The sequence below is a fragment of the Dermacentor albipictus genome, chromosome 1 (genome assembly GCF_038994185.2).
Source record: "Dermacentor albipictus isolate Rhodes 1998 colony chromosome 1, USDA_Dalb.pri_finalv2, whole genome shotgun sequence".
Lineage (NCBI taxonomy): Eukaryota > Metazoa > Arthropoda > Arachnida > Ixodida > Ixodidae > Dermacentor > Dermacentor albipictus.
Window position 1 is genome coordinate 494,741,409 of NC_091821.1, and position 26,388 is coordinate 494,767,796.

Here is a 26,388-nt window from a genome sequence, read left to right on the forward strand (position 1 = left end):
CTGGCCACGCTGACGCTGGGCTAAGGCGGCGCCTACGCCATGACCACTGGCATCTGTTCGCAATTCTGTCGGGGCGTCAGGGTCGAAGTGGGCGAGAACGGGTGGTGAGGAGAGAAGAGTGATGAGACGAGAGAAGGCGATGGCTTCTGCAGTACCCCACGATAATTGTACGCCTTTCTTCAAAAGATTAGTGAGGGGTCTAGCAATTCCCGCAAAACCTTGAACAAAACGACGAAAGTACGAGCATAGCCCGTCAAAACTTCGAACGTCTGCGGCTGTCTTCGGAACCGGAAAGTCTCGGACAGCGCGAGTTTTGTCGGGATCAGGCTGTACTCCGGAAGCGTCAACGAGGTGGCCCAGAACAGTAATTTGGCGGTGGCCGAAACGACATTTCGACGAGTTAAGTTGCAGCTTCGCCTTTCGAAATACATCAAGTATAGCTGTTAGACGCTCAAGGTGAGGGTCGAACGTGGGCGAGAAGACGATGACGTCGTCGAGGTAGCAGAGACATGTGGACCATTTGAAACCACGGAGCAAGGAGTCCATGTACGCTCAAAGGTGGCAGGGGCATTGCATAATCCAAACGGCATTACCTTAAATTGGTATAGGCTATCAGGTGTGATGAACGCGGTTTTTTTCTCTGTCCATATCGTCAACAGCAATCTGCCAGTATCCAGAACGAAGATCGATTGAAGAGAAATAGCTGGAACCGTGGAGGCAGTCAAGGGGGTCGTCTATACGTGGGAGCGGGTAGACGTCCTTCTTAGTAATGCTGTTCAGATGACGGTAGTCTACACAGAAGTGCCACGTGCCATCCTTCTTCTTAACCAACACTACAGGTGACGCCCAGGCACTCGAAGAAGGCTCAATGATGTTTTTGTCTAGCATTTTGTTGACTTCGCTTTGAATTACTCGGCGTTCCGACGCAGAAATTCGATACGGTCGTCGGTGAATAGGAGTAGCATCGCCAGTAAGATGCCGATGCTAGACCGCGAGCGTGTGGCCTAAAGGGCGATCGTCGAAGTCGAAAATATCTCTTTAGGACGATAATACTTGGTAAAGGTCTTGGGCCTGCGCAGAAGACAGGTCCGTCGCAACCATTTTCTGTATCTTGGGATCGGCGGCCGAGGCTGGCACGATGGGCCTGCTAAGCTCGCAAGAAGCATCGGTTGACAACGCTGCCACGTGACGGTCGCCGATACAATCGACGTTGGAAAGGCAAATACCTAGCGGTAGAATTTGCTTTGCCAATACAAAGTTAAAGATAGGTATGCGAGTGCGGTTCGCAGTAGTAGTAAGTATACTCTGAGGCACGGTAACATCATACTGTAGTGGAATGTCGGGCAAAGGAGTGACGAGGTACTCGCCATCAGGGACTGGTGGGGAAGACAAGAGTTGAATATAGGCTATTGATTTTGGCGGCAGGCGAATAAAGCCGGTGGGGCGTAGGCGGCACTGGGGTACGTCAGAAGGTTCTGCGAGAATCGGCAACTCAAGGCGAAGGGTACTGGCAGAGCAGTCAATAAGGGCAGAATGCGCGGAGAGAAAGCCGAGGCCGAGAATTAGGTCGTGGGGGCAATGAGCAATCTTGGTGAAGAGGACAGGGGTGTGACGGCCGGCAATGCTAACTCGTGCCGTACACATGCCGATAATAGGCACAGTTCCGCCATCCGCAACGCGGCCGACGCGTGCCGATTCTGGGTTGATGAGCATTTTGAGTCGTCGTCGGAAAGCAGTACTCATAATAGAAAGATGTGCGCCTCTATCGATGAGTGCAGTGACAGGATAGCCGTCGACGTCAAGAAGGTGTTGGTTCGTTGGTAACGTGAGCAGAGGAGTTGAGGGCAGGGTAGACAACGCGGCTTCACCTCCAGAAGCTGCAGTGCCTAGTTTTCCGGCTGGGTCCGGGAGGCGATAGGCGGCGAAGAGAAGCGGCGGGGTTGGGGCTAACGAGACTGATGGCGTCGAGGTGAGGACGAGCGGCTGCAGCGAAGGTTCGAAGCAGGGGCATCAGCAACAGTGGGTTCGTGGTGGGTGGCATAGGGAACAGAAGGTCCAAAAGTGCGGGAATAAGTGGCAGCGTATGTCCGAGGAGGTGGTGGCCATCGGTTGCGGCTGTGACGAGCGACGTGGCCGATGCGACAGCAGGGGAAGCACATCGGCCTGTCATCAGGGGTACGCCATTCGGACGGGTTGCGGCGAGATATGGCAGAAAAGGACTGTCGGGGACGGGGAGGGCCGGTAGAGAACTGGGGAACGTTGGGTTGAGACGTTGTGCACACGGAGTTCAGACCCACGTTTTCATATTCCTGTCTGACGACGGCCTGAACCATCGCAATCGTGGTTGCTGGCGGATCGGGAGGCGTCGCGGCGAAAGCTGGCGGACAGGCGGCCTCGAGCTCGTGGCGAATAATACGGGTGACGTCGTCACAGGTGGTAGCCTGACGTGGTCGACCCTCACATGTCGACGTAGCAGCAGTGTTGGGTAGCCGCGTGATGCGGTGTATGATACGGCGGCTCTTAGCCTGTTCAAGGCGACGGCATTGTTTAATGATGTCGTCGATTGTCGACACGTTGGCGAAAACAAGCAAATTGAAAGCGTCGTCGGCGATGCCTTTTAGGACATGTGACACTTCATCAGCTTTAGACATAGCGTCGTGAGCTTTTCGGCATAGAGCCAAGACGTCGAGGATGTATGAAACGTACGGCTCTGTAGATGTCTGAACACGAGACGCAAGAGCATTTCTCGCGGCAACTTTGCTACCAATGGGGTCGCCAAACAGTTCCCTGAGCTTTTCTTTGAAATTGTCCCAACTGGTTATCTCGTCGTCATGCGTCTGGTGCCACACGCGTGGGGTGCCGCCGAGATAAAAGATGACATTGGCGAGCATGATCGTTGGGTCCCACCTGTTATTAGCGCTGGCATGTTCGTATAGCTTGATCCATTCATCAACGTGCTTTCCCTTCAGGCCAGAGAACACACCAAAGTCGCGATGTTGGGCGACCGTGACGACGGGAGCAGTCGGACATGCCGAAGCCGCTGCATAGGTGGTCTCGTCACCGGGAGGCATGGTGACAAGCTCGATATACCGAACACTCCGGAGTTCTGTGGCGAGAACGGGGATCGCTCACCTCAACCAGAATGTTACGTGTAGAAAGATACAGACGGAAGAGGCTATTTACACTGGACTAGAGCCAGAGTGCCAGGCCGACATTTTTTTCGCGCCCAGGGCACAGACCCACTTCGTCGTCGTTCTCGCGGCAGCTCGTCTCTCTGGTATCTACGGATGATATCGTAATAATATGATTCGAACCAATGTTGGATGCCAATATAATTCACCTATAAGTAACTCCCTTCACTTCACCTGTCACCATAGCGGCACAGGAACATCGCAGCTGGCGGCTATCTATGATTAGAGCGGTAAATAATTAAATTATGTTACTCCTTTTCCAATGCTGAGGACTGGCACCATAATTGATGAAACAGAAAGATGCAACTTCTTCTCTGGCATAGACCTGTGTATGGGCTTTTGTCAGGTGCCTCTGCGAGAAGACACCAAGCAATATGCGGCATTCACAACATAATTTGGAATATGCGAATACTGTGAAATATGTAAAAACTCACCTAGTTGGTTCCGAGACATGGTGAACACAGTTTCAAATTTCTACAATCGACGCTTCTTCAATGTATACGTAGATGACATTAAAACATACTCGAATTGTGAAAAGCTCCACGAATATCTGCACCTGGCTCACGTTTGACACATTTATTTCAAGCTAGGCTAAATCTTAATTTGAAGAAGAGGCAGTTATCTTAAAGTAAGATGACATGCATTGCTTGAATCTGTGGTGGGCTGCGCGTAGAGGTAGCCGCCGTAGCCAAGGTTTACTTATGCCGGCTAGCCATGGTCCTGCGCTCAGGTCCAGCGCACTAGCGTGTTCTCGCGCTACCTGCACGTGGGGAATCTTCTTCGCCGGCTCTGGAGGCGAGTCTCGTCTCTACAGGACCCCCTCTTATTGAAATAAAATCGCGTGGTGAGGTAAATGAGTAAAGGAGTAAAGGAGGTAAAGGGTAAGGTAAAGGAGTAAGTAAAGGAGTCCAGGCGAAGTGTGCAGGTGATGTCGTTGGTAGTGCCGAGCTCACACAATCCGAGAGAGAAATACCAGGCAGCAATGGCAGCGTAGGCTGTAAGCGAGGCGCAGCCACAGTGATACCGTAGTGCGACATCGCGACCTTCCCCAGGTTCTCGTACGTGCTCGGGCCTATAGAAGTAGGAGTTCCAAAAGTAGACCTTCTCTCAGCTGTGGACTTGCGTGGAGATAGCGCAAGTGTTCGTCACTCATGTTCTTGGCGTGGAAGTGGTTTTCGAGCTGAAGAAAAAAGAGGCAGAAGTGCACCTGCAAAAGATCAGTTGGCCATGCATCTGCGGAAAGTGTCAGCACAAAACATAGCTCGCCTGCTGCTGTTTGGGTGAAACCTAGAATGCCGATAGGATCAGGGCTGTGGTGGTCGCTGATTTCATCGCAGATGTTGTGTTTGAGGAGCCACCTGGCCTGCGAGTAAAATTTGCGCCTAGTGGAGCCGGTGGGAAATCCTCTGCATCGGTGATGAGTGAGGTGACCCCGAATCGAAAGCGGATAGCTTGCGGTAACGTCCAAGGTAGGAGAGCGGCGGACTGTAGAATATCCCTGGGTTTGGCCCAGGGAATTCCTTGGAAAGAGTCGTCGCCCCGCTGTAGAGGGGTGGGCTGTAGAATATCGCAAAGCGCTTACGTTTCGCCCAGTGAATTCCTTGGAAAAAGAGTCGTCGCCCAGCTGCCTTTGAGCGGGGGAGGACGCACACGCACCGAGTAGAGGTATGATGCTGGGGCCGGCGCGTGCTGACGGGCGGCACGAGTGGTCGCGGGAGATGTACGACGACAAGACGTGGAGTGACGCGACGGTTGAAATCGCGAAAGCAGCTGTGTGTGAGCGCATGGGGGGACATAGTGAGCAAAGAAAGCTGCCCACAAGTCGTCGAAGTCGGGTCCGAGGAGTGGAAACCGGAGCCTGGAACCTTGTTCAGAAGGAAGGGGCTGTCCAGCTACATCAACCAGATGTCCGGTATGTCGATGTAGAATTTGCGGACACCATACAACTGCAAGGATTTCTGCCAGACTGCGTGAGGCCACGTCACTCGCCTTGGTATAGTCCGTACGCTGACGCTGGCATCGCTGACGCTGGCATTGGTGACGCGGGTCACCAATTCGTGGAAGGCGGCGCAGAGAGGTAGCCGCCTTAACCATGATTTATTTAGGCCGGCCTAGTGCAGCGGGATCTCGAGAGCGGCCGAGACCACGGCTACTCAGGATGAATTGTTTGATTTATTAATTGAATTGACTTTATTTTCAACATTGTTACAGAAGACCAGGAGTAAAACCTGATCAAACAACTTCAGAGGACTTGGCCACCCTACAAACACGGCGGCATAAAGGTAGTTGTAACAGAAAAAAAGAAACGTAATGGAAAATACAACGCAGTGTACATAACTCACGTACTGGCAAAACATACTTGCATATGGCACGTGTAATAAAACTTATGCAAATGCTATTTCGATATACAGCAAAATGAAACAATCAGCATGAATTTCACACAAGCGTGTGTTAGTTAAAAATAAAAATATGATTTTCAGCATAATCCCAGTAGTTCTTCGAATGAGATTAGTTAGATGCCAGAGGTTTTCTCTGCAAATTGCATTTAGCAATGGCGCTGACCCACAGCGTTGCCTCAACAGCCCAAACGCGCTCTTTGTTTATAGAGTGTCACTTTTCTTAGCAAAACGAATAATATTGCCTACATTGAGCGGTCTTTCGTATGTAATTGGCTGCCGGGAGGCGAGCAGCAGGCTCAAGGGGAGAGGGCTTCCATGGAGCCGAGCCAGAGCACTGAAGATAATCGGATGAAGAGGGTGGTGTCGGCGTCTGCGATTGGTCCGCTTTCCGCTACTTAGCTTGCGGTGGCTTGTCTAAAACAGCGCCGGCGTGGAACAAGGATAAAATGCCGCTAAAATGGATCGTCAGCAAGTAAGAGTTGGCAGAGCGAGGTCGTAAACATGCCTAAAGTGCTCGAAAACATACACGGCCACGCATAAAGTTTTGTTAGACGCAAATAAACCCATGCTCTCCGGCAGCTGCGAGTAGCCAGTGCCTGAGCGATCGGTGGCAGCCATGTTTTATTTCTTTTATAACGGGGCAGCGTGCGGCTATACAGAAAAAAAATCCAGTTTTGTGGGACGTATTAATGTATCTTTAATGCGTACACGTCACTTTCAAGCGGGGGGTTTTCGCAGTTTTGTGACGTCACGTGACTGGCAGGTCGAGTGGGTGCAGCCCGAAAGCTTTTGATCAATAGCCGACGGCTAATTGCGAAAAGGCGTCAAATGAGAAATAACTATTTTCCTTTGTTCGGTCCAATTCTGCATAATGAGCGTGTACGCGTCATATTAGATGGGGATACTATCGCAGATTTTGTGACATCGCGCGACAGACGGGCGAAGTGAAGGTGGCGCAAAAAGTTTTTGACCAATCGCGAAAGGCTGATTGCCGAATTCGAATAGAAAAGTTTAGAGTAGCTTTACGTTATAGCGCCCTAGGACACTGTTGCCTCGTCAGAAGCCATCCGAGGAGTCGGGGAGAATATTTACCCCATTACTCCTATTACTCCTATTAGGCAGTGTCCCGGCGCTGCTCTCAACACTGAACAGCTTCAGCGCAAAATGTTTGTATACCGGCAGACGGTACCCATACAGTTATTGAATGCAAGACTGCATGTGTATATGTTACAAGGAGTCTGCTGGTGCGACTACAAAAGCTTGAAAGAGATATAAGCATGCATTCGAGCTATCCTGAACGGGTTAAATGATGCAGCCCGTTTAGGTTTGGGGGAAATAGACGGTGCGTACAAAGGAGAGACTAGACGTCCGTTGGCTACGACCGCTCGGTGCCGACTGCTTTATTGAGTACATTTATTCCCTAGAAGGGAGAGCGTTTCAGACTGCTTCCGGAAGGGCTAATAGGGACGGACACTGTACACCTCTAGGTCGATGCTTATTTCCAAAGCAAAATAGCATGACGACTTGAATGGAACTACAAATAAAAAATAATTGGATCTGCCGCCTCCACCACGATATGAAAGTTTATGCTTTCTGCAAATATATGTAAATGTTTCGAAACATGAACACGTAAGAAAGATGTCCGAAAACAAAAAAAATATCAACTGCCCAGTTTCGGGTTGACGTTTTAGTTCCTTTCCTGATGAAGCTTTTTTTTTTCAGGGGTGGAAAATTCTGGCTACTTTCTCAAGGGGTCGCGGAAAAAAGACGTAAAACCATTATTTCTCTAATCGCAAAATGTCATCTTGCTTTTTATTCTGATCATTTGCATGCCTAGTAGGCTGAAGAGAGCCGTCCTTAATGCCAGGCAGGGTGTTCCACTTTCCCAAAGAACGAACCTCCCCCGCGTGTCGCCAGTGCGCGTCTTCCTGTCTGGGCGAGATGCATAGGAAAGTGGGGAACGTTCGGTGCCGTTACCGTTTGTCATTTTAGTGCTAGTTTTCAGTAACTTGGGGCTATCGTAGAGGCAGCGGCACCGCATCTCGCTCGTCGTTCACTTTGATCTCGGGAACTCGCTTCTGCATGTGCGCCATTTCCGAAGCACATCTGCTCTGAGAGGGAAGCCGCTGCGTGCTTTGCTTACAAGCAAATGCGCGCCCTTCGTCAACCTTTTATGAAAACGCGTTCCCTTGTAGCACTGCGCGAAATGACGACAGCGGTGCCACATCAACTTTATTTAGCTCGTTTTGGCACCAGAAGGCACGACAGACATAATGAACAATGAAACGTTAAAGTGTTGGCGTTAATTATTTCGCTGAGTGATAACCACGGAACGCACTATATAGGCGTTATGCAATGTGCTTCGAATGCCTTATCGGTGTCGGCAATATTTAAGATTTTTCGGCTTATTACGAAATTTTTGAATTTTTTTGGTAATTACCTAAAATTAATATTATCCCTTTTGGTGAATGTTTTGCACAACCCACGTAGAAAGTTTACCTGCTGTCCAGGTAGAAGTGAATGTGATAGCAAGCTTAAACTTGCATGGAGAGGGGGGGGGGGGTTGGCATAGTTCGCCTCATGTGCATGCAAATTTTAAGGCGGGGTGTTCGCTGCAAGTTTTACCGAAATTCATCATCGCAGATGTCTTCACGGTTTGTAAAAGGAATGACACAGCCATTAGCATAGGTTCCTTTGGAAAGCTGGATGTGGCAGAAACTACATTGTGAAGGAGCGCGTCGATTTTTCTGCTTGAATTAAGCAGAACGCCTAAAGTAAAGTGCGTTAGTTCATTATGCGCTCGAATTCATTATATGAATTCGAGCGCATATTATAGATATTATAGTTCATTATGTAAGCGCTCGAATTCCTTAGCAAGCATTACGAGGAATAATTCTCCGGTGTCCTGGGCAATTCTACTTAAGTTATTAGTTCTTATTAGATACTATGGTCGCTATTTAGTCATTTTCCATTAGCGGTTAGCATTCATACCTGAAATTTTAGTCTTGAACAGCAGTACATTAAAAGTTGTAGACGTATGGCTTCTTACATATCGAATGCTTTTACAGAGCGATTGGTTTCTCTAGTAAGAATGGGAAGATCCCGGAACAACACGAACGTCATTCAATATTCTTATCTGGAAAAATACAATCAAATAATAAAGCCCTAAAATATAATGAGCATTCAGTGCATGTATCGGCGCCTGTGTGGTCTGTACAATTTCTACAGCGCCAGGTTAAATATAAATATTTTGTTGTTCAATGAGATTTGAATCAGGGTTCCCCATCACCATAGAAGGCTGCTCAACCCTTATATCATTCTCTGGTTGTGAGTATATAGACGCATGTTTCGTCTAGCACAAGAAAAGCTCTGTATTATCGCAGACGTTAGGCCACATCATAAAAAGCTGTGCGGTAGTAAGAGTACAAACGCAGCGTCACAGTAGGCACTACACAATAGCACGCTCCACAGAGTAGTGAGCGCCTATAATCCACTGAGCTCATCCGTTACTCGATGCAACCACTCCACTGCTAAAGCATGTAATTTGGCTCAGCCCCCAACACCAGAAATATTACTTCCACGAAACCGTTTTCAGAGCACTAACAGATTTATTTGTTGTCAAAACTTCAGTAATTTTGAGCCTGAAATTCGTGCATCGTGTAAAGAAAGATCCCACTTACGCACAGGCTCCTCTCAGCGATGGGTGATTTAATGGAGTTGGAGGTGAAGTTCGGCCGCCTCAAAGACCCGCATTCTCTGATGGCTTTGACCTGCTCAGCACTTATCAAGATTGCGCCTGGAAACAAGGACATCTACTTCGCCCATACCAGTTGGTTCACTTACAGAAGTATGCTAAGAATGCAGAAGAAGTACAAGCTGCCCTGGCACACAGCCGCACAAAGCAACATGACAGGTGAGTTCTAGTAAGTGGAAGGATTGACATTCTACTTACATTCTTCGTCGGCTATCACGTGGTAATCTCCCGGCAGCACTGGGATAGTGAGTTCTGCCTGCCACTACTGTGACGGGCAAAACCAAATAATTTAAGAGCACGTAGCAGTAATTCGGCTACAAATCCAGTGCAGAAGTCTTGTGAGTAGGAATATTAGGCCTTTATTAGTATCGCTTCTTCGTTTTGTTTTTCTCCGAGCTCTATGGTGAGTACACAACGTAGGAGGCGAAAAGCTTCGGAATAAGAAAATCACAATACATTTACAAACTTTTCATGCTGTCGTGTTGCCTAGATGCGGTTGATAAAGACGTCGCTTATCACGATTCGCCATTGCGTTATGGAGACACGGCGTCGCTACTTCCGGTATCACCTTAGCTGGCCTGAGGCGACGTTGGAGGCGTTTGCAGGCCGACGCAACTGAACCGCTGGGACATCTCCGCCAGACCTGCAGAGCGTAGCCCCAGAGCTCGGACACGTCATTATGTTGAAGGCACCTTGAGGTTGTAGCTGCAATTGTCCTTGGTTGTGCGCGCTCAGCGCATGGATCGTAGCCGACGGCAGTTAATTTCTCGAAACTAGGTAGCCTTTTCCGTTACTCCCGCCTAATTGTCTCATTTTCTTGCGTTGTCGGGCTACCTCATGATTCCGAGCTTTCGCTTTGCCACTGAGTGAGAAAACCTAAAAGCTTTTCACAAACGCATCTCCGCGATTTCAAACCTAGCAGTGAAGAGCATTGTTCATATAGAGACGAGGGCGCTAACTACTGATCTCTCGCGCAACAACATTGCTATGGATTAGAGAGCTTTAGGATAGGAGCCCTAATATTTTGGGTACCGAAAGAGTTTTGCGTGCGCCGGCGTTGAGATAAAAAGGAATGACGAGCTTTAGAATAGGGGTGTGAGCTTGTCGATTGCGTGTTGAGGTTACAGTGCTATCGCAGCTTCAATGCAAAGCTTTTGTAAATCATAAAATCACATCTGATAAAGGAAACAGATTGGACTTACGTAGTTAGGCGCATAAATAGAATTTTAGACTTCCTCAAATCATCATCATCATCAGCCTAGTTAAACCCACTGCAGGGCAACGGCCTCTCCCATACTTCTCCAACTCCCCGGTCATGTACTAATTGTGGCCATGTTGTCGCTGTACACTTCTTAATCTCATCTGCCCACCTAACTTTCTGCCGCCCCCTGCAACGCTTCCTTTCCCTTGGAATCCTGTCCGTAACCCTTGATGACCATCGGTTATCTTCCCTCCTCATTACATGTCCTGCCCATGTCCGTTTATTTTCCTCGAAACTGGGTTGCCTCCAATACCAGCAAGAAAATAGCCGCGACCTATTTTGAGTGTACTAACTTATTTAGCGTCGATAGCCAAGTTTATCCAAGAAGTCAATTGCGTGCGCGCTGCTAGTGTCGTGGCGTTTGGTGTGTTTGTGACATAAATACCACAGCTTCACGTTATCCTACATGCTAAAGCTGAACCGTTTGAGCGTAAGTGTTCTTTTCGAGTACCTGCTTTATCTAGGTCCTAGCAGGAGTCGTCTGCATGACATTTACCTTTAACACCGATAGCGCACGCCGAGGCAGTGCAAGTAGTTGAATGGGTTATTAAACATTGAATAATTGAAGGTAGAGTATTTATGACAGATATATAGATTCTACAATTAGCCCTTGAAAGACCCAAGGACGTAGGATGGTATGCCGAACACGTTTATAAGCGTTCTGGGTGTCTCTGAAAGGAGGCCCACCTCATTAGCCCATGTAGGCTGGCGTACCCCAACTGATGGTGCGGCGTGGAGACAATTTCGGCCGGTTTTACTCGACATGGTGAGTAACTGTGTCAACGCTAGTTATGGAAGAAATGGTGGACACCTGCTGGACCTGAAGCATAACAAGTGGCTGAGCCTTCAAGCACAAGTACAAAGTGTACAAAGTAAGGCAAGTACAGCGTGTTTAAAATCTGGACTGCGTGATCATGAGTGTATGGGCGTGTGACTAAAACTGCAACGAATTATGTCACTTTTCTACCCATTCAATTCATCCTTTTTTGAGTCCACTGAGCTCATCGTTACATTATCTCCTTTTTCCAACAATGCATATGCCATGTGCACAACTTGGGAAGTGCTGGCATTTCCTGGACGGCATGGCGAGAACAAGTTAACGCTCATCGGTGGATGAAGATTCTACTTCTCTGGTCATAAGCGGCTCCATGCTGTTTAATACTGCTCAGTTTACTGCAGCAGTGGAATCTTCTGTGATCTAGATGGGCCCTACTTATGTCACACACATGACACCGATAAGTAAACCATTCAGACTTACTACGTGATGAAGTGCTTTTACTCACATCAAGAAATTTTAATGAAGATGTCTTGCATCTGCTAATAAATTATCTTTAAATAGAGCCTAAGTGATGTGCAGCTTTGGCGAAGACTGAAAGGTGTTGGTGAACATTATTCATATTACTGTTGTGTATGTATGTTCAAAACATATCAGTAAATTTACTTGAAACCTTGATGTTCCTGCTATCACAGCCCTTGATGGTACGTGCGCCAGTGCCCTAGAATGTGTTACACTCCCAATTACGCTTGTAGTAGCACATCAGGCCTTTCAGTATTTCCTGGTCAAGCTAACATCGCAAGATAGGAAGAAAGTAAAGGAACCGCGCTCTGGGCATTTTCTCTTAAAAGTTATATTCTTCTTTGTATGCTTTATATGTGCACTATGCCTGATTTATGCTCTTTGGCATGGTGACAGCTGAGAAGAATTATTTTTGTTGTAGGTGTCTTCGCAGACAGCGAGCTTTACAGAAGGTTGGTGAATTTGGTACAGTGCTCCTGTTACACAATATACGGGGACCCGGCATACCCGTTGCGTCCGCTGTTCATGCGGCAATATGCTGGTTCTTCATAGGAGCAGTTGCGGCAGAGATTCAATCTTTACTTCCCCTTTCTCTTCCCCTAGTGCAAGGTAGCAAACTGCATGTTTCAACTCTGGTTAACCTCCCTGCCTTTCTCTCATTTGAATCTCTATCTCTCTCTCTCAATCTTGGAATGAGCACAGTCCACTAGGCTGCGAAATCAAGATTCGGCAAGATTGTTGCACCTGTTTGCTGTTATATCGTCAGTTTCATTTTCGTATTGTTCTCACCGATAGCGCCACGGTGCGCTCAACCTTGTAAGTGCACTGCGCCATGTTCCCCTTTCTATCTTTTGATATAAACGTCAGTCTACGTTTGGTCCCCTTCCAGGGAAGTTGCCTTTTTCTGCGGCACTCCTCGCGCTCAGCCGTAGGCCTCCTCCAGAGGCCCCGCGTTTCGGCCATCTCTTCAAAGCAACTACAAGTCATGGAAATACAACTGCTGACGAGGGTGTTTGCAGTTTAGCTCGCACAACAACTGGTGACGAGGTGAACCTTTGTGCAACTGCTAGATCTCCCTCCTGTTTTTGCTCTACTAGTATACTGCCAGCATGGAGACTACGCTGCCTGCTGTTACAACTTCTTTGTTCGCCGCTCCAAGCATAGCGTTCACTCCCCTCCGCCGCCATTTCTTCCTGTTCCGGGTGTTGCTACCCTACCTCGGCAGACGTTGAAACGGTCGTTTCTCACTTTATACCGGCGGTCGGAGGCGAGACTTACACTGAGGAGAGAAGAAGGCTGTTTTGCTTTCGAAGTTCGGCTTCGAGGGTCAACGCCCTTTTTACAACTTAACGTCAACGTCGCGAGCTGACCCGCGAAAATACAGTCCCAAGATATCATCCGCGTGCTGGACAAGCACTGCGAAGGCAGCACTAACAGCCTCGTCCATAGAATTATCGTGAGAGACGACAGCAACCGGGAGTCCTTCAAGGCTTCGTGACATTGCTACAACGCTTGGCTCCAGCTTACGCGTTCGGTGTTCGGCATGATGAGTCCCTCCACGACCAAGTTCTCCAGGGATTCGCGTGGACGAGAATCCGTGAGGGGCTTCTTTATGAGGGACCTTTGTTGACCTTCAAGAAAGCCGAAGAAATTGGACTAAGTTTCGAAATAGTTCACAGGGCACTTCAAGTATTCAATGGGCGTTAGTGCAGCGCATTAATTCTCAGCGGCAAGACGGCGTCGCTAAGCGTTGCGCCCCTTCCCCGGGCGCTCAAGATGGTGGTCTGAGTCAAGCTCCTTGCGAAAGCAGACAGGTTCAAGATGTCTGGTCGCCACCTGGGGAAGCCGGCCAACACGGCTCTCGGCAAAGAATTTTGCAAGGCTGGCCGAGACGCCATGGGCCGTTGTTGCAGACCAACTAGCCACATAGTATCCGATCAAGGCTGCCCGCGAGGAATGCAGCATATAGCGCTTGCAAGAAACAGTGGAATTACGCGGAGACTGTCTCCATTACGCACATCGATATTCTCCTGCAAGCAGAGATCAGCTCACTTCTTCGTATACTGAAGCGGGCTCGCCATCCCTTCTATGCTGACCATGCAGGTACCCAGACCGTGTACGGCAATTGTTCACATTGAAGTTTTCGTTGCCAACACTCCGCTCAAGTTTTTCGTCGATACATGAGCTACATTTTCCCTGAAGAACATTGGATTGTACCAGCAGCACTTTCAAGTTTTTCCTTTGTCTGCTTCTAGCCTCCGACACACGAACTAATCGCAGGAAGAAGTATTACAAGCAGGGCATTTCTCTGGGGTGGTTAAGTATCGCAATATATCTGCAAGAATCACCTTCCATGTCACGCATCAACGCACATCTCTGCTGGGTCTACACGCCATCCAAGCTCTGGACATCGACATACAAGGGACTAGTCACTAGTCCCATACAAGGGACTAGTGGCAGCAGTTGCGAGCGTGCACGAGGGAGCCTCTGACATTCGTGCTAATAAGCATCTGCTATTCCCTACACAGATATCACAAGGAGCGCGGATCCGGCGACACTGCGTCCTGCGGTTTGCTTCTGCGCATGGTCCAGAGGACTCGGGCCTGATCATCGACCTGAAGTTTGCTTCTGCGCATGGCCCAGCCGACTCAGGCCTGATCGCCAACCTCTGCGCAGTGAGGCACCGTCACTTGCGTCAGCGGCAGCACCGTCTACTTCTGAGCCTATATATACGCAACACGCCCAGATCATCGACACTAGTGGCAGCAGTTGCGAGCGTGCACGAGGGAGCCTCTGGCATTCGTGCTAATAAGCATCTGCTATTCCCTGCACAGATATCACAAGGAGCGCGGATCCGGCGACACTGCGTCCTGCGGTTTGCTTCTGCGCATGGCCCAGCGGACTCAGGCCTGATCGCCAACCTCTGCGCAGTGAGGCACCGTCACTTCCGTCAGCGGCAGCACCGTCTACTTCAGAGCCTATATATACGCAACACGCCCAGATCATCGACACTAGTGGCAGCAGTTGCGAGCGTGCGCGAGGGAGCCTCTGGCATTCGTGCTAATAAGCATCTGCTATTCCCTGCACAGATATCACAAGGAGCGCGGATCCGGCGACACTGCGTCCTGCGGTTTGCTTCTGCGCATAGCCCAGCGGACTCAGGCCTGATCGCCAACCTCTGCGCAGTGAGGCACCGTCACTTCCATCAGCGGCAGCACCGTCTACTTCTGAGCCTATATATACGCAACACGCCCAGATCATCGACACTAGTGGCAGCAGTTGCGAGCGTGCACGAGGGAGCCTCTGGCATTCGTGCTAATAAGAATCTGCTATTCCCTGCACAGATATCACAAGGAGCGCGGATCCGGCGACACTGCGTCCTGCGGTTTGCTTCTGCGCATGGCCCAGCGGACTCAGGCCTGATCGCCAACCTCTGCGCAGTGAGGCACCGTCACTTCCGTCAGCGGCAGCACCGTCTACTTCTGAGCCTATATATACGCAACACGCCCAGATCATCGACACTAGTGGCAGCAGTTGCGAGCGTGCGCGAGGGAGCCTCTGGCATTCGTGCTAATAAGCATCTGCTATTCCCTACACAGGTGGGCTTTGGTTTCCATTTTTCTCCAACTCTTGCATATCGCAACTGCTGCCACTATTACAGTTTTTGTCTCGGTGCTTTGTATCCGTCATGCCCTGAAATGCTGAACTCGCAAAGCGTCTTGATGTGCTAGAAAGCGTTCTGCAGGGAAAACTGGCTACGGTGGCTCAACAAGTTCTGGCGAGCGTTAAATTGAAGATGGCCACTGAACCAGAAACCTTTGTTGGTAACTTCAAGAAAGACTTGGAGGAATTGAAAGGGAGCCTGGCTTACTTAAATGAAACTGTTGAGGAACTGAAGTCTGAGAACGAGAAACTGAAGATTACGAACTTGGCACTTACAACTACAAACGCAGCCTTGGAACAGAAACTAAGTGAGCTAGAGCAATACTCACGCAAAAATAATGTTGAACTAAAGGATGTACCCTGCACTCAAGGCGAAGACTGTGTGGCGATTCTTCAGGCTGTTGGAAGTAAAATTGACTGCCCGGTATTGAGAGACGACATCGGAATTGCCCATCGAGTGCCATCTGTCTCAAGCACGAAAAATTTAATTGGAAGGTTCACCTCGAGGGCAAAGAAAGCAGAATTCGTAAGCAAGGTGCGGAAGGCGCGTCTACAGACTCGCGACATAGGCTTTCATGGAACTGAGTCTAAGCCGATCTACGTCAACGACCATCTGACACAGGAAAACAAAAATATATTTTCGAAAGCTCTATCTTTGAAAAAAGAAAATCGCTGGCAGTTCCTATGGACTGATGATTGCCTAATCAAGGCAAGGAAGAACACAGACAGCAGGGTTTTTCGAATTCGAAACGAGGCAGATCTCTCGATTTTCACTAACCATGCGTAATAGCACTTCGCTTTTTCCAACATGGCTTACGTTGAATCAAACGAACTCGCATCGTTGTTGTCAAATCCCAGCTGCTCAGCTATCCATTTCAATGCAAGAAGTCTAAAAAAACAATATGACGAGTTTCACCTGCTGTTATCATCGATCAATATTTCGTTTTCACTGGTTTGTGTAACAGAAACATGGTTAACTGATAGCGATAAGAATTTGTTTTTATTTCCATCATACACTCCGGAATATTGTCATCGCGTGTCATCCAATCACGGTGGTTCCGCAATCTTTATTTCACAAGATATAGAGTATAAACGCCGGCTAGATTTAAATTTTAGTATGCCCGATTGCGAAGCAGTATGGATTGAATTCAATAATTCATGTTTCAATACCGGTGAAAAAAGCACTGTATTTGGCTGCATCTACCGATCACCCAGCTCTAGCATAAACACGTTTTGCTGCGCTCTTGATGAAATTTCGCACACTGTTTCGAATGAAAACAAGAACATGGTTATCATGGGAGACATAAACATCAATCTTCTGAATGAGAAGTGCGCTTACAGCAGAGAATACATTAGCATCTGTCATGGATACGGTATCGAGTCGTTGTTACAACTACCCACTAGGTGCGTCGCTAACTCGACTACTCTCATCGATCATGCACAAACAAACCTGCTTTATCCCACTAAGGCTTTTATCGTACGAAGCAACATAAGCGACCACTTTCCGATTGTGCTCTGTTTTCCACGTCTTAATCACGCCATGGAAACTCTGTACACTAAACCCAGGTTTGACAAAGAACATTTCATAGAGCTAGTTAACAGTTCAGATTGGTCGCGCGTAACATCATTAAATGACGCTGAAGCCTCTTATACTGAGTTATCTGGCACAATTAAAACTTGTATATCCTCAGTAACAACAATAGTTAAGTGCCGTAAACATTTTGCCTCCCCATCAAGCCCTTGGCTTACACCAGGATTGTTGAAGAGCATGCGCAAGAAAGAAAATCTGTATCGTAAATGGAAAAATAGACCATTTAACCAATCTCTTAAGTTTCGGTACAAGAAGTTTTGCACCTTACTGACATATCTACTTAAGCAAGCAAAGAAAACTTACTATGAAAATGTAATAAATGAAACCGGGAACGATTCTCGGAAACAATGGCAGATACTTAATGCGTTTCTGAATAAGAATACTACAAGGAATAGAATAACGAAAATTCAAGAAAAAGGCTGCACACTTACACACCCTGAAGATATTGCATGCGCATTCAGCAACTTTTTTGGTACTGTGCCTGATATCCCTGGGGGTAATGACACTCACATGCCACGCTTGACACAACAATCATTCTATCTCTTCCCAACTACACCCAGTGAAGTTCGAGCAACAATTATGAATCTTAAAACTTGCAGTCCTGATTTAGATTCCATATGCTCGTATCATATCAAAGAAATTGTTGACAGCATATGTGAAGCTTGCAGTCACGTTGTCAATTTAATCTTTAAAACTGCCGTTTTTCCTAGTGACTTGAAAAGGTCAAAAATAATTCCTGTGCATAAAAAAGGAGACGTCACCTTACTAGCAAACTACAGGCCCATATCCATCTTGCCGTGTTTCAGTAAAGTAATAGAAAAACTATTAGTACAGCGCCTATCTAATTACTTGGACAAGTTCCAATTATTACCACCAAGACAGTTTGGTTTTCGTGCTGGATATTCTACTAACTTAGCTTTAATTACCCTCACTGACAAGATCAAAGCGGAAATTGATGGGGGCAGATTCGTAGGACCTGTATTTATTGACTACTCGAAAGCATTCGATTCCATTAATCACAACATTCTCTTTACTAAACTCAGCGCATATGACATAACAGGTCCATCTTTGGAACTACTGCGAAGCTATTTATACGACAGACAGCAACAGGTTTGCATTTCAGGAGTGCTGTCTGACACAAAAATAATTAACACTGGCGTTCCACAGGGGTCCATACTCGGTCCCCTCTTATTTCTAATCTTCATTAATGATTTCCCAAACTGCCTAACTTCTACAGAATGTCTTTTGTACGCGGACGACACCACTATTTACGCCTCACATAACGACATCTTTACGCTAACTGAGCTTTTAAATGATGAACTAAATAATGTCAGTAGTTGGTGCAAAAAATAAATTGCTAATTAACCCCAAGAAAACAAAGTTTGTGGTTTTTAGTTCACACAGTGAACCTCGACATAACCTTCTACCACTGTACATAGCTTCTCACCCAATATTTCTATCTAATGAGTGCTCATTTTTAGGTGTTCAATTAAACTCCTTTCTAAAGCTTAATTTGCATGTCAGCTTCATAAAAAAGAAAGCTGCCTATGGAATCAGGGTGCTTTTAAAGGCTAGAGAGTACTTTCAAAAACACTCTCCTGACATTGTATTATGCCTTCATTTCTAGCCATTTAAATTACGGTATCAGTTCTTGGGGTCTTACATATCGCTGTCATATAGCTCCCTTGCAGCACATCCAAAATAACGCTGTCCGTATCATCTCTCCAGCTCCTTATAACGCTCATGTTACCCCCATCTTCACTGAGTTACGTATCCTCACAATAAATAAAATTATCTGGTACAACCACAGCATCGTTATTTACCGACTTCTTCAAAACCCACAATTACATTATGTCATTGCCAGGAATAGTCTTGCTAATCCTAACACTACCAGGTTCTCTTTACAAAATAACCTTTTACTTCCAAAATCGCGCAGCAACTATGGCAAACTAACTGTTGGTTTTGCTAGTGTGAAAATGTGGAATAATTTACCTATTCACGTGAAATCCTCACCTACGTTATCGTCATACCAACGTTCACTAAGAGCTTATATTAATACTCTGTAAACTGCATATATTCTTTGAAGTATGTTTATGTTGCTTATTGATGTAATTTTTTTTATGTTGTGATAGGTTTATGTTGTGATAGGTGATAGGTGTTGTGAACTGTGGGACCTCTTTCTGTATAACTTATAGTGCATATATGTACCACTAGTGAATGAAGCAATGAAACTTGAAACTTGAAACTTGAAACTTTGCTAACTTGTCACCAAGTTTCAGGGACTCCGGCTGATACACATCTCAAGTTATCGTCTCAGCCACAAAACACCCCAAAGGAATTTTTGAGTCTGTGCTCAGGACAAATTAGGCTAGTAAAGGGCTTCATTCATAACGTTCGTCAGCACCGTTCGGTGCAACTCATATCAGCGAAACTGCTGCCTCTGCACCTAGTACTCAGCGAGCAAGTTTCGGCATAACTGCATCGACCGCAAACAGCTGACATCACCGAACAGGTCACAGCATCTGACTGGATTTCTCCGCTCGTACTGGTACGGAAAAATGACAATTTTTCAATTTTACGTCGATCTCCGGGAACCCAACAAGGTCATAGTGGTCAACGCGTTTCCGCTACCGAGGGCTGATAAGCTGTTGCGTCAACTTCTTGATTCCACTGTTTTCAGCAAGTTATATTTACTATGTGCCTATCACCACGTTCTGTTAGGCGAGAAAAACCGATGGTTACCATTTTCATCACTCATAACAGCCTCTTCTGTTTTAAGCGAGTATGTTTCGGTTTGGCCTCTGCGCCATCCGCTTTTCAGCGAATCAATTCTTATGTCTTAAAGCACTGTCTGTGTCCATCATGTTACCTTCATAATGTCCTTGTTTGGGGGCATAGACAACCTGACCACGATAGAAATTCGCAAAGGCTCCTTTCAAGAATAAGGGATGCGCGCATGTAGTTCAACAATTAGTGTGTATTCGGTGTCCCAGAACAACTTTCCTAGGACATGAAATTTTTCTAAACGGCATTTCTCCGATGGGCAACAAAATCAAGGCGATTATTGAGGCTCCGCAACCAAACGACAAGAAGGCACTGTATTAATTTCTGGGTCTCATAGCATATTATGGGAAACCAATACCGCAATATCCTGACATAGTAGAATGGTTACGGAAACTTCTAAGGCAAGGACAAACATTTTGTTGGGAGTCAGGATATCGCATACAGCTTCCTGTCTATTAAGGAAGTACTTACTTCGCCACCTGTAATGATCATGGTTCAACCACACCTACTAATTGTTGTGACAGTTGATGGTTGGGACGTTGGTTTGGGAGCCGTCCTTTAGTAAAAACGAGGAAATGAGCTCTTTACAGTGGCTTTTGCATCGCAGTACCGCTCAATTACGGTACTCCATTGGCGAACCTGAAGAATTAACCTGCATTTTTGCTTGTGAACATTGGCATGCTTGATTATGGGGCCGTCGGTTCACGCTTCGAACTGTTCACCAAGCTGTTGTTGCATTGCTGTCATACGAAGGTTCTGGTCAGCGTCCTCTAAGAACTGCTCGATTGAGTGCTCGGCTATTTTAGTACAACTCTGTCATAAATTATCGCATGGGTGATCAAAAATGTCACAGCTGATGCATTTTCGCTCCTTCTTGTTATTCCTGAATCTGAACCAGCACTTGATGATGAGATAGTCTATGGTTTCAGTATGCATAACAAACGAAGGGTTTGACAGTTACACTAGCTGATCAAGTTTGTCAGGCTGTAAGAGGAAAGGTAGTAAATTGGCAAAGAAATGCTGCCTATCTGCCGGCAGAATTACAGGCATAGGCATCTTTGACCTGCGCCCGTCCTTGTCCCTCGCTGTCTTTGTGGTTCGTTTGTTCGCGCAGTTAAACAATGTTCGCATCTTTACAGTCTGAATTATCCGACGTGGATAGTTTTCCCGGAGAAGAGCGTATTATTTATCCAGCGTCCTTGCGTCAGAAACTCCTGTCCTTTATTTATTTATTTATTTATTTATTTATTTATTTATTTATTTGTCACAGTACCCAAAGCGCCAGTTTGGCATTACAGTGGGGGGGGGGAGAAGTACATATATCATTGACAAACAGCAGTTGATATAGAATACATGAAAAAAAAAGATACAGATCAGGGCAAATCGCCGTCACAACAAAAAGAAGAAACAAAGAAGCAGAGCATAACCGTACATGTGCGAAGTGAAACAAAGCGGTTCTGTTGACGCAAGCACTAAGTACAGAAGTGCACAAGTGTCATTTGGGCCTCGCCAAACCAAAGCTGACACTCAGAGGCATCTACTGGCGGCTTCACAAGGATAGACAGGTTCAGGAACTTGCCAGAAACTGCTGTTTTGGAACAAGCGGATCAATTTGCCAAATCTTTTGCTCCACTTCAACCTGTTGAATGGCCAATGACATACCTTGATTGGAAGGTCCGAAAAAGCCCTTACGGTAGTGACCACTTCCATATTCTCTTAACTTTAACAAAACGAGCTGATTGCGCTCTCTAGGTTACCCGATGAAAAATCGACTCGTCGAATTCGAAACTCTTTCAAAAGAACACATATTTACAGTGCGATGATTTGATTTCTTTAAACATAGATGATGCTGTGGCATACTTGACACGTTTTATTATTGACGCCTGCGAAGAATATATAAAACAAACTAACGGACTTGCTAATAAGCATCGTTTGCCTTGGTGGAATGACGAATGCAAATAAGCGCGGAAAAAACAAAATAAAGCTTGGGACCTGCTTCGTGACTCTACAACTGCGGAGAACACCATTAATTTCAAGAAAGCTAAATCACAGGGCAGGATAACACGTCGACGTGCTAAGCGAGAAAGCTGGGAAAGGTACATGTGTAGTATTAATTCGTACAAGGATGAGAGTAAGGTATGGAAGAGGGTGAACAGAATAATGGGCAGGGAAACACAACCGATTCCTTTAGTAAACGCTCAAGGCGACACCATGAAAGGTCAGGCAGATTTCCTGGGCAAGCATTTTCGAAATAGTTCTAGTGCATCACACTATGCGCCAACTTTCCTAAAGTTCAAGGAACACATTGAGCGAGAGTGCCTTGGACGAAAATGCGCAGCAGATGAACCTTATAACCGTCCCTTTAGTCTCGCTGAACTGAAGGCTGCTCTCAGTTCCTGCAGCAACTCAGAACTAGGTGGTGACCGTATAATGTATGCAATGATCAAGAATATGCACCCAATAGCATTGAACACACCTCTGTCTCTTTACACCATGTGGGTGTCTGGGCATATTCCATCCTCATGGAAAGAAGCGATTGTCATCCCAATTCATAAGCAAGGCAAAGACCCCGCATTAGCCAGTAGTTATAGGCCAACAGCACTAACAAGCTGTAAGTGTAAGTTATATGAAAAAATGGTGAAGCGGCGTCTAATCCTTTTCCTGGAAAGCAACCGTCTGCTTGATCCCCTTCAATGTGGTTTCAGCGAGGGTAGGTCAACAATAGACCACCTTGTTCACATTGAGGCAAACATAAGAGATGCTTATGTACACAAAAAGTTTTTTTCTTTCTGTGTTTCTCGACTTGGAGAAAGCCTACGACACAGTATGGCGATTCGGAATCCTGCGAGACCTATCTGCGATGGGCGTACGGGGCAACATGTTAAATACGATAGAAAACTACTTGCCTAACCGCACGTTCCGTGTTAGAGTGTGCAATGCCTTGTCCAGGCTGTTCACTCAAGAGACTGGTGTGCCACAAGGGGGGCGTGCTTAATTGCACCCTCTTCATTGCGAAAATGAATTCCCTTCACAAAGTCACTCCATCCTCAATCTTTTATTCAATATATGTGGACGATGTGCGACTAGGATTTAAGCCTTGTAACCTTGCAGTCTGCGAGCGCCAAGGCCAACTCGGACTGAAAAAGTCTTAAAATGGGCAAATGAAAATGGCTTCCAGCTGAACCCCCCCAAAAGCTCCTGTTTACATTTTTCTAGAAACAGAGGCTTGATACAACATCTTGATATTACGCTGCATGGACAACACATAACACAGGAATCAACATAAATGTTTAGGCATAATACTTGACTCAAAACTAACCTGCATTCCTCATATCAAGTATATGGAAGCTAAATTCCCTAAAACAATGAACATCCTGAAAATACTGTCACACACAACATATGGAAGCGACAGGAAATGCCTCATGAACCTCTACAAGAGCCTTGTACGATCATGGTTAGTCTACGGTGCCGTTGTGTATCACTCTGCTACGCCCAGTGCTCTCAAGATGTTGGACCCTGTTCATCATTTTGGTATCCGCCTCGCCACCGGTGCCTTTAGGACGAGTCCCATCGAAAGCCTCTATGTGGAAACGAATGAATGGTCCCTAGATCTGCAGCGATGATATGCTACATTCAATTATTTTCTGTAAGTACATGCTCACAAAAACCGTCCTTGTTGTCCCGCCATAAACAATATGACCTCTGCAACACTCTTTCATAAGAAACCTACAGCCAGAGAGCCATTCTCGATCTGTGTGAGAAAGCTGAGCGAGGATATGGATGTTCCTATTAATGAAAATCGTCTAATGGCTTCTGACAAGTCGTTTCCGCCGTGGTTCTGGTGCATCGTTGACTGCGAGACGTCATTTGTGGAGGTAACGAAGCATGCTCCAGAGGCCTACATTCATATGCATTTCCTACAAAAATAATTTAAATACTCGTGTCCAGAATATAACAGAGATGGTTCCAAATCACATGATGGCGTGTCGTATGCAGCCGTCGGCCCATCCTTTTCTGAGTCCGATCTTCTGCACCTTCAAGCAAGCATCTTTACAGCTGAGGCGTATGCAGTATAGTCGGCTGCGAAACACATCAAGCAGTTAAAACTACATAAGGCGGTAATATACACAGACTCATTAAGCATTGTGAAAACATTTATGCCATGCTTCAACCACATAAATCGAGTAATTGCAGATCTTTTCTCTCTCCTCTGCACTATTTATGCCTCTGGCCAACGTGTAACGGTATGCTGGATGCCTGGACACAGAGGTATTGACGGTAACGTCCTGGCAGACCGAATTGCTACCTCCTTATGCACGAAAGCTTGCAACATGTCCGTAGCCGTTCCGGTCTCAGACCTAAAGCCATATTTACGGAAAAAAACTGAAAATGTACTGGCAGCATAAGTGGGATGCTGAAACCCTTAATAAACTCCACATAGTTAAGCCACATTTAGGATACTGATCGCCACTGACCAAGTCCAGACGAAGTGATGTCCTATTCTGTCGTCTCAGAATAGGGCACACTTACGGTACACTTAGCTTTTTGTTGACTGGTGGAGAACGCGCAATGTGTAGTAGATGTAGGGAGACACTCAGTGTTCAGCATGTCTTCTTAGATAGGCGCGAAACACTGGTAGAGAGGAAAAGACATTTGCCCTTAGCATATATTCAATGTATACCACTTCACCTGGCACTGTTTCTAGGCATAGAACCGCTATTTGACATGCAATCTACCTTAGCCTTTATAAATGGCGTTGACACGTTCCATGTTTTGTGTCCAAGAAATTCGTAACACGGCCTCTTGCGAGAGGCCACGGTTGCGGTGTCAACCTTGGGTTAGCCCATGCCTCCGGGCCCTTGTGCTCAAGGTATCCGCTGAGGCTGTTGTGCTGCTCGTCAACAACAATCACCTGTCGATTTATATTTATGTACCGCTAGAACACCATTGTTGTAAATCCTATACTTACAGCATACCCTACTTGAGTCATTCTCATATTTTTATTCCTTATGTATTTTAAGCAACTTATAGGTCTCAGTTGTAGGCCTCTCTACAGCCACGTCACATCAGCCATTAGTCAATTCAGTGCTTATCACCGCTGCCTTGGCGCTCTTTGGCAACACTTGGCCTTTGCGCCAATAAACACTACATATCATCAAAGATCCTAGATCCTGTCCACCATCTAGGCATCCGCGTAACCACTGGTGCTTTCAGGACAAGCCCTATTGAAAGCTTATGCGTGAAATCAAATGAATGGTCACTCCATCTAAAGAGAACTTTAGACTCCAATCATCAACAGCCATGTTTTAGCACTGCTAACGATAAGACGTGTACTACACTTTTCCATAATCATCCCTCTGTAAGAGAGCTTTTCTCGCTTCATGTGAGGGAGCTTAGTGATGAAATGCATGTCCCACTCCTCGAGCTTCGCCTAATGCATCCAACCACACTGTTACCACCTTGGGAGTGGCAGCTGATAGAATGTGACACATCATTTTCAGAAGTAACAAAACACGCACCACAGATCGAAATCCGATCGCATTTCCTTGAACTCCAGCACAAGCACTCCTGCGCAGAGTTCTACACAGACGCTTCGAAGTCAAATGCCGGGGTGTCCTATGCTGCCGTCGGCCCATCCTTCTCAGAATCCGATGTACTGCATCCGGAAACAAGTATCTTTACGGCCGAGGCCTACGCATTACTGTATGCTGTGAAGCATATAAGAAAGTCAAAACTTCAAAAATCAGCGATATATACAGACCCCCTAAGCGTCGTGAAGGCCTTGATGTTACATACAAAAATCCAGTACTTAATGAACTCTATTCCATCTTGTGTAAAGCGTACATATCTAACGATCATATCATTATATGCTGGGTGTCTGGCCATAGGAGCATCGAGGGCAACGTTCTCGCGAACGAAATGGCCAGATCAATCGCATCGCAAGCTGTTACCCCTACCGCTGAGGTGCCTGTCACAGATCTGAGGCTTTCCTTACGAAAGAAACTGCGAAACCACTGGCAACGCATGTGGGACGCGGAAACAAATAATAAGCTCCACCTATTAAAGCCACAGTTAGGATTTTGGCCCTCTACTACAAAATCGCGACGAACAGATGTCTTATTCTGTCGTCTCTGAATAGGACACACATTTGACACCCATAATTTTCTACTCACTGGAAGTGAGCCTCCAACCTGTGGTAGATGCGGGGAGAGGCTGACGGTACTCCACGTCCTCCTGGAGTGTCGGGAAGCCGAACCTGAGAGACACATTTTTTCTTAGCATATCGGCAGCATATTCCTCTTCATCTTGCAATATTTCTCGGTCCAGAACCACTTTTTAATACAAACACAATCCTAGGTTTTCTCAGAGATGTAGCCTTACAAAGTATTAGTCCATATATTTGTAGCGCTTCCTCTCTTTAGAGGATGCCGCTGGGATAGTCGTACTG

General features: G+C 46.6%; 1 protein-coding gene across 3 annotated transcripts in view; it reads left to right on the top strand.

Moving 5' to 3' along the window:
* Window positions 1-26,388, top strand: part of LOC135908806 (putative phospholipase B-like 2) — a 228,926-nt gene that overhangs the window by 72,300 nt on the left and 130,238 nt on the right. For all 3 annotated transcript variants that reach the window (XM_065440637.1, XM_065440638.1, XM_065440636.1), the window contains exon 5: window positions 9,277-9,503. In XM_065440637.1, the coding sequence (XP_065296709.1) occupies window positions 9,277-9,503 (227 nt within the window). The remainder of the gene's footprint in view (window positions 1-9,276; window positions 9,504-26,388) is intronic.